Source organism: Phoenix dactylifera, chromosome 9 (genome assembly GCF_051530095.1).
Source record: "Phoenix dactylifera cultivar Ajwa chromosome 9, Ajwa_hap1_PhDact_Kaust_v1.1, whole genome shotgun sequence".
Taxonomy (NCBI): Eukaryota; Viridiplantae; Streptophyta; class Magnoliopsida; order Arecales; family Arecaceae; genus Phoenix; species Phoenix dactylifera.
The window spans coordinates 31995083-32004283 of NC_143198.1; the positions used below are offsets into that span (position 1 = coordinate 31995083).

A 9201-nucleotide genomic window follows, 5' to 3' on the forward strand; every position below is an offset into this window, starting at 1 on the left:
TATTGAAACATGAGTTCCAATTGGAGGACATCACGTTAGGTAAGATCCTACCTCTCTTGTCGTGGTCTACCTACGTGGCTCGATAGCGTCGCTTTATCTCCCCATCGGAGCACAGCACATGAGCTCAAGATGGGCTTGATCTTCCCGAAGGTAAGAAAGCCCGTGCCGAAATGGGCTTATTCTAGCCCACACAAGCCCGAGAAGCCTGTGCTATTAAAGGTAGCTAGGCGACGTTTTTGCCTCCCCAAGGGGTCAATGTTTTTGGGTCGGTTTGGTATTTTTTTTAAAATACAAATACGCAATGAAATGCAGAAAATATGTCTGATTATTCTAGTTTTATTTATATTTTTTAAAACAACTTTTATTATGTTTGAAAAAAATTAAAAGTGCAAAAGTTTTACTTCCAATTTTTTAAAAATGGGCTTTCATCCTTATTCCAATCTCTCTTCTTCCGTTAAATCTTGCCCTTAGCCCCATCACCCCCATCTAACCACACCAGCTCCCTATGTCTTACTGGCCATCTCTCTGTCTGATATCGAGCTATCCCTCATCTCCAGTCACATCGCCGGCTCCAGCTCCACTTTTCTTTTCTCTACTACTTTCTCGATTGTTTATCCACCCTACATCGAGCTCTTTCCTATCCTTCCTTGATCACGTCGCCAACCCCATCACCTCTCCCTCGTCGCCAGCCTTGTTGCAAAAAAAAGAGAGGAAAGAGCCAATCAAACATGTTTTCTGTTATTAGAAAATTAAAAAAATAGAAATGCATATTTCTATTTTTTTAAAAAAAAAATGACAATGATACCAAATGTAGTCTGTTGGTTGCTCTGAAGCATTAAAAATGTGGTGGACACTAATGAATGTAACTTGGGTTAGACTTAACTCGGCTGCAACCGATTCAATTTATTTTTTGGGTTAGATCAGATCTAAACTCAAATAGAATCCCAATCCAAGTCTAACTCAAACCCAATCCATATCATAAATAAATAAAAATATGCATAAAATAAATGAATGGACTTTGGTTTGAAACAAATGGTCGGCAAACAAGTTCAATTCAAGTAGTTTGTCATGGGCCGGGCCAAAACAGCATGTCCCTTGTGAGAATCAGTTGGGTTGGGCTTAATACTGCAATATCTGCTTGTTGGGCATCTCTAATTCTCCGACCTGCTTTGTCGCCTGCTTGGTGAGCTAAATCTCGAGGACTCATTTGGCTCATGGAAGTATAGTTAATGAAGAAAAATTTCTTGTTTGGTTGGAGTTTTCAAAAAAAAAGAATGGAAAAGTAGCATTTCCATAAAAATAATATTCTCATGCATGTTGCATAAAAGAAAAGTCCATAAGAAATATGAAAAGGCTTCTCTCCCGCCGAATTTTTTCGCGAACCAAACAAATCATGCGCAGTTTCTCTCTCCAATATCTACCATAAAGTTTGCATCAATCACCAAGTAGCAACTTTAATTTTAATGGCCATGACTAATATTGTTTTGGGTCACTTACAACAGATGACTATTTGAGCGAACATTTAGGGATGTTATTAGTTGGTTGTTTTCACGCAAGCAACGGCCTAGAAACAGCAAAATGCATGATGATGGCCATAAGCTCTACAGTTACACCCATTCTTTAGTGGTTACTGTATATATCTATGTCGTAATAAAGAAGCTGTAAGTTACGTAAATTTTGTTATGGTGGCCCTTACTGAAATCATGACCTAGAATAAAACGGCTCAAGCTGCCAGTAGCTGCATATTAGAGTTGGTCAGTGCAGTGCCCTCTACCCCATATAACTTCGAAGAAGAAAAGACATTTAAGACCAAAGTTCGTTATTTTGGTACCGAATTTCATAATAATACCATTCAATCGTAGTGTCGATATATTCAATGTAAGAGCCGGTTTGGTTTACTGAGTATCAATATACTTTCTATACTGTATATTAATTTAGTATTATGGTATGATTGGTATGCATCGGTATAGCGGTGGATGTGGTCTGCCGTGTGATGAAGAGTAGGCGTGGTTTTTGACTGTGGATTTCCAATGACAATGCGAGCCTTTGCTCTCTCTATCTCTCACACACGCCAAAAGAAGAAAACCAGAGTTCTCTATTTTGAATTGACGAAGGCCTAGACTTAGCCCAAGTACAACGCAGTTGCTTGGTCGTGGTCTCCTGGGCCTTGAAACTACGTTCGGACAAAAGTACTGCAAAATATCTTGCCCTCTTATCCTCGGGACTCAAAGATAGGATAGGTTGCTGTTTTGCTAAGAGGGGTTGCGTCACATCCTGGGTCGACCTTTTCCCAAGCCCACCAACCGCCTGCTGTACCCTTTCACAAGTTGGTAGCTCCCCAAGTTTAAGTAGACGAAGGACATACTACGTCCACCAAAACTAACTTCTTCTCACTTGCCATGCCGTGATTCTATCAACCTCATATATAATATATGTTACTAACTTGAGTCAGAGCTCAGGTGGGCTCTTCAAAATTTCCAGGGACCCAAGGATGTCACACTTTATAAAGGAGCAAAATGTGCATAACGAAACAAACTACAAACATACGGAGACACAGATCAAAACTTCGGCGCAGAAACAATGCGAGAGATCCGGGTCTTCCCACAGACCAGAAAATTCTAATTTCAGAAACCATCTCAACCACAGCAAGCACCTCTGGTTTTAGGCTACCAGATCCCTTCTTTTTGAGTGAAGGAAAAGAAAAGTGGCACATGAGATACATAGAGATAAAGAAAGACGACTGCAACTTGGCAATCCACATCACCAAACACCCGAAGTTTGTTACAACAAGATCTATTTTTTTTTCTCTCTGAATGACATAAGAAGTTGGTTAATTTCATGGCTAAGGTGAGGTGAGAGAGACCCGGGAGGGGCAGAGGGGACTGCTAGTGGCATGGCTCTTCTTCTTTTTTTTTTTTTTAAATCTCCACCATGTGGTAACCAATATGGTTGGTGGTCTTCTCAAGGGCACGCTTGGCTCGAATCAAGGGGACAGTGCCCTCCGCCCGAAGGGAATGTCTCTGGCCATGGGCGGTTCGATGTGCCACCACTTAATGAAAAGAAAGCACTAAGATTAGGGTGCAAAACCCAAGAAAAATGAGACTCGCATGAGAGATATTTTTGAGATGGTGATTACTTCCAAGCTCTCAAGCCTTGGGCTCCTAATCATAGGAGTCATGATTCCTTTAACTTTTATATATGTGTAAGAAAGCTTTTGTAATTTTGGTAATGGAGTCCAGGAGATAAGAATTCGAGGGCATTGCCATGTTCTCTTAAACACATAAAGGAAGTAATCATGATAACCATGATATGGGTGTTCGGGTTTAGGGTTTGCATGGGAAAGGCCTCTTCAAAAGAAAAGGCCAGGGTCTTTAAATGGGGGCTTAAAGTTAATGATGAAGAGAATGATAATGGGATTGGACCAAGGTTGCTTTATGGCCGGAGTAAAAAGGTGGCTTAGGATAAAAAGGAGGAACAACACTACCATATCATCGAAAAGGTGAACCTTCTAAATCATTTTCGCTTTTGGAAATAGGATTTTGGTTCGGAAAAAGTATGTGACCGAGTGAAGGAAAAGGAACATCCCTGAACCGCAAGCCAGTGATGCTGAGAATGATTCGAATTCTGGGTTCTTCCGGACTAGTTTTCCTTAACCTTTTTGGTTAGGGTTTTGGGTGGGGGAAAAGAGTGCATGGAAAAAAGTTTGGTTGAAAGGTGTTGGAAAGGGGAGTGTGGCACTGCTCATGGTGTCATCAAATATATTACCTTGGGTTTCCAAGGCCTTAACTTGAGACTTGAGGAACTTGAGATAGTTGGCAGCCTCATCAAGCATTGAAGCGGTGTCCATCTTGCTCCCCCCAGGGACTAGACTTTGCAGCACCCTTAGCTTCTCGCTGATCCTCTCTCTTCTGAGCCTGGCTGCCACAGTCTGGGGGTCACTGGAGATCCTCACATTCTTTCTCTTTGGCTTCTCTACTGCCTCCTCCACTTCAAGGTTCACTGGCCTTAGAGCTGCAGCTCTATAAATCATCTCTTTCACTTGTGCTATCGCCTCGGTGTCAGGCTCGTAGCCACTCTCATGACCGAAGTTGATGCTTGAAGACCCCAAATGCTTCTTCTCTGATCTCGATTTCTTTGGCCTGGGACCATCCCCGAAGCCAATCTCAATGCCTGCTTCCTCCAATTCTCTCTTGGTGATGGGCTTACCTTTGGCTTGTTCAGCATGGGTTTGGTCTGGGTTTGAGAAGCCTGGCTGAGCATGGTGTGGGTTTGAGGAAGCTTGTGAGACTGAGGCCACCTCGCCCCGGTGGTGATCAAAAGAGCCATGGTTTTCAGACTCACCTGAAGAGATATTGCCACTGTAGCCCAAATTATGAATGTTTAATTCACTGCTCGAAAAGATCGCTGAGATGCCGCTTTCGTCGTTTGTAAGGTCGCTCAGGAGTCGTAATTCCGCGGATGAGCCAATAGTTTCAGTAAGACTATCGAATGGATCGACAGCCTTGGAGCTGATGATGGGAGGAAGAGAACATAGCTGAGAAGAAGGTAAAGCATCTCCCCAAGTGGCACCAACTCTTGATTTCTCAAGAACAGAATCAGCTACCAACCTTGTCACTTGTTGGCACTGCAAGAATTCCAGATCCAGATTATTGTTTATCGAGTCCAAAGCAGGAGCCAACATTTCCACCATCTCACCTCCGTCAAGATTTGAACTCATTTCGCTAGCCTGAATCCCTTGGAGCTCTAAACCTGAAGTGAAGAAAGCTTGATCTTTATTGCTGTAATCTTCATTGGATTCTGAAAAAGCGTCATACTGCAGGTTGCTCCATAAACACGATGGAATTGAAGCGATATCTTGTCTGGTGGTTGTTAAATTATTCCAACTCGAGCTATCCATTGCCGAGTTAGTTCCTTTATGCCTGAAATAACAATATGATTATGGGCACAGTTTTAATCAAAAGCACGTACTATCAGAAAGCATAAACGCCTTGGTTATATCTAACATGCAATTTGATGGAAAAGAAAAATTATTCCATTTAGCAGTCACGATTCGTACCTTGTGCAGATCGAAGCTCAAAATAGACCGACTGTCGTCTTTTGACGGAGGAATTTTGATCTCCCAACCTGTCTCACAAGCTCGGAGAGATCTACCGGTAGCTGAATTCTATCGGTGTTTGCTTACATGAGTTTTAGCAACGGAAAACTACAATAGTACGCGCCAAAACTACAAGGCCACAGAGATAATTAACCAAAGAACAAGAAGGAATTAAGAGGCTAAAGAAGGAGAATATATAAATATGCGTGCTTCTCTACCTTTGAGTTTCCATGGAGAAGGTGATGCTTTCTGTTCTATGGGCTGTTGCTAGAATGCGAGCTTATAAAGAGGAGCGAAGCAGAGTGGATCCTTACTTATAGTTGTACATGGACTCTTTTAATTATTTAAATGCTTTGCTGTGTTTGGATTTTTTTAAAAAGATGGGAGGCTTTTGGGAGCCAGTCCATTTGATGGGGGAGATGGGCAGCATATGAGACTTCTGAAGAATGAATTAAAAACTTGAAGCTGGGAAAAGCTCTGCACCTCCTTTGGCTGCTTGTGCTTATTCCATGCGCCCTGCGCGCCAACTTTCACTAGGCTGCAGTGAGAAAAGAGCAGCGAGAGGTTGAGCACCACTCTTGACATAATTAGTGGAGAGTTTATAGAATGATTGGGTCTAAAACTTAACAACCTAAAATTTTGAGTTAAATTAGGTTCCAACTTATATAGCAAGAGATTCTCTTGGATAGATTCAAACTCTCTCTTGTTCTCCTTAAGAAATAGTATCATAGCCAACAACCAACAATTTTGGGGAAACTCTCGAAGTTGTAAAGATCCAAAATTGGCAGCTCTTATGAAAAGCTCTTACTGCACACAGTTTGCCGGCCGTATGTTCATCGCATGATTACAGCTCGCCATCATGGACTGCAATGGCGACTGATCGCGTGGAAGTCAAATTAGCTATTCTTTCAAAGTGCCATTCCTACTCTTTAATCTTTGCCTTTCCCCTTCTCTTCAATATTAAGAGAGAGAAGTTTGAATCATACAGGAGTCAACTAATGCCGACTTGATCTGTATATAAAGCGTCCGTTGACCCACTTCTTCTGGCTCGGTTGTCAATTTTTGCAACTTTGCTCCATTATCTTTCAACCAAATCGATCTTCTCGTCCATACCGTCATAAAAGAAATGAATAGGTTTAGTTTCCTTTGGGATCTTCTAGATTTATTACACCGAACAATGTTTTTAACACCACAACAAAGCAAATTAAAGGAAGATATTTTTGAAATTTCAGCAAAGCTGACAACCACCTTCTTAGTCATTTTTTTCTTTGTTTATTTTTTGCAGGGTAAAAAGCTCGCTAGTGGTGTGATATTTCGTTCAATTTAATTTGTTAAGCGATTCAATTCACTAATTCATCAACGGAAAGCTTTGCAATACAAGCATAAATTGATTGGATAAAACTATTTGACAAAAACGGTTAATAATTTTACTCAAACTTCTCCAATTTTTTTCCTTCTCTGTATTACTCGATTAAAATATCTTAATAGAGTAAATTACATAATATCTTAGTGCTTATCATTTTACCAACCAATTCAAGTTCATGTATCTCTAAAAAAAAACCCTGAAGCCCCTTGATGTGATCTCACTAGTATATTATCGACCTTGTCTTTCAAAACACCACGGTAACTATATGTATATATATTATATAAAGTAAATTACAAAAACTTCTCTAACAAAATTACCTTTATAACAAAATAAAGCTTCTTTTTCACTTTTCTAACTCTCTGATCCTGAAGACTTCTGTTTTTAAGAGTTTTCTGCTATTTGAGATTGAATGGTTAGAGTTTCTTTCTATTTTTTTTGGATAAAAATAAAACTTAAGGAGATAAATATAGATTTTTCAAATATTGGATGTAAATATATTTTATCCTTAATCTCAATTTTTTTTGTAGTTCCTTCATTACTTAGGAGTAATTTTGACTTTTCACATGAGCCAAACAAATTCAAATTTAATAGGATGTAAGTATAGATTTTACAATCTATTAGGTATAAGTATAACAAATATGAATCTAAAAAAAAGTGTGTGTATATATATATATATATATATATATATATATATATATATATATATATGATAAAGATTAAGAAGGAAGTTGAGAAAGTATCCAACTTGGATTCTTGGGACCACCTACCCTTATTCCCCTCTGGGCTTTACCCTCAACAGCTGCGTATTTAGATGGATGAGTTATTTCTGTTCCTTATACTCTGGGTTGGCGTCAGATCCGAGTCGAGTTGTTATTGGTGGACCGATCTTTATTTGGGTTAGTGGTCCCGGACCGACCATGATTTCTCCAAACGCACGGGATGAGCTCGTGGGCTTGACATCGCTATGGAGAACATGGCGCGGACCGATTGGTGGAGGGCCGAGTTGGACCTCTTGATCGCACATGGGGGATCAAAGAGGTAGGGCTGGACTTAGATTCCATTGGTGGGGGGCCAAGCTGGACCTCTTGATAGCGCATGGGGGATCAAAAGAGGTAGGGCTGGATTTAGGACCATGAAGTATTAAACTATATGAAACAATAATATTTAGGTGGAGAAGAATGAAATCAGTCTGACTACGGTCACAAAAAAAAGGAGAAAGTAAATCAGATATTTTGAAAAAAATAAGAAGATTTTCTTAAAAAAAATTCAAAGTGACTGTATTTTATAGCTTTTAGCTTGCATATATTCCTCTTTCCTGTATCTTATTTCTTTTATGATGCTATTAACGTTAGGATGATGTGATTGTTGGAGTCAAGAACCTGCCGGCACAAGCGGTCCGGTTATTCCGCCGGTGGCCTTTGGCAAATTGCTTGGTTGCGTGTCCTTCGGGGGGCTGCTGTATTGCTTTTAGCTGCATTTATCTGTCATGCAGCAATCATCGTGTGCTGTGATCCAAATCGTGTCATGTCCGGAAATCTATCTTGTAATTATGATTTGTCCTGTAGACAGACGAGGAGGGCGGTAAGGTAGGGGACCTCCCTACGAAGTGGAAAGAAGCGAGCACCAATAGCAATTCGTAGATAAATAATGGTCATTGCCAAAGAACCAAAAGGAAAATCCCAGCAATGTGATGCGAGTTGTTTTATGCAAACTTTCCAACTGGTTGATGTTCCACAACCATGATTGAATCAGTTCACAAATGTATTTCCAATAGGCCAGTAGTTGACAAGCAACATGTACTCCCCAATAAATTTCACCCCCAAGGTGGGGTCGAAAAGCATCCGCTCTTAATGTTGACGTCCCAGTAAACTCCCCGTCCAAGGGGGAGCCTGGGCTCGTCTGGTTCTGAAAAAATAAAAATAAAAAAATAATTAATAAAAAAACAAAAATATATATTTTTATTTAATTATTTTTTTAAAAAAATAAAAAATAAGTATTTTTAGGAAAATAAAAATAAAAAGCTACTTTTTCATCGGTTAGAAATTGAAATTTTTTTCTCCAAAAATATTTTTAAACTATCAAAATCTATAAATAGATTCTTTTTCTTTATTAATAATATAATAAATATTTTTTATATTTTTTTAGAAATTAGATGCTCAACTAAATATAGACCACTTTATAATATGCTTATTTTTTCATGATCGGCCGATCAAATATGCCAAAGTTGGTTTTTCAAATATTATACTTTCAAGAATCATTTTTCTAAAAAAAATATTTTATTATTATTATTATTATTTTCATCAAACCAAATAAGTTCTAAAAGGATGGCCGTTCAACAATGAAGAGTGCTTCAGCGCTGATGCAGCGTACAGGCTTTGCATATTATTTTTATCATATTTTTTTTCCGGGATTGATTATCCTAGTTTCTCGGGATTGCACGGTCTCAACTTATTACCGCTAGCAAATGGCTGTGACAGCTCCGTGAAACCACCTGATGGTCCGATCTCTCTTCCGTCCCCCTTCCTCTTCCCGGTTATTTACGGTAGTGTGGCAGTGAGGCCACAGAGAGAGAGAGAGACAGAGAGAGACAGAGAGAGAGAGAGAGAGAGAGAGAGTGAGAGCGCCCTGCAGCGGACCACCTTATCCCCATCGCTATCACACGCTGCCGTAGCTTTCGCCCGGTCAATTGAAAGCTCGTCCGTTCATGCATCGTCCTCCCTCTAAACCCTCTGTACCATTT

At 39.8% G+C, this 9201-nt stretch overlaps 1 protein-coding gene across 1 annotated transcript; it reads right to left on the reverse strand.

Annotated features, from left to right (window-relative positions):
• Positions 1–2474: 2474 nt before the first annotated feature.
• Positions 2475–5747, reverse strand: LOC103719401 (uncharacterized). Its single transcript, XM_039131236.3, has 4 exons — positions 5314–5747; positions 5057–5224; positions 3766–4919; positions 2475–3049 (listed from the first exon to the last, which is right to left on the reverse strand). The coding sequence occupies exons 3-4, from the start codon at positions 4895–4897 to the stop codon at positions 2919–2921; spliced, it is 1263 nt and encodes a 420-aa protein (XP_038987164.3). The 5' UTR covers positions 4898–4919; positions 5057–5224; positions 5314–5747; the 3' UTR covers positions 2475–2918.
• Between the last annotated feature and the right edge of the window lie 3454 nt (positions 5748–9201).

Bases quoted from the DNA above. Each gene is read 5' to 3' on its own strand.
- LOC103719401 (XM_039131236.3), bottom strand. From the start codon at position 4,897: ATGGATAGCTCGAGTTGGAATAATTTAACAACCACCAGACAAGATATC. The intron at 3,050-3,765 runs GTAATATATTTG...CTTTTCATTAAG, and splicing joins TAAGGCCTTGGAAACCCAAG to TGGTGGCACATCGAACCGCC.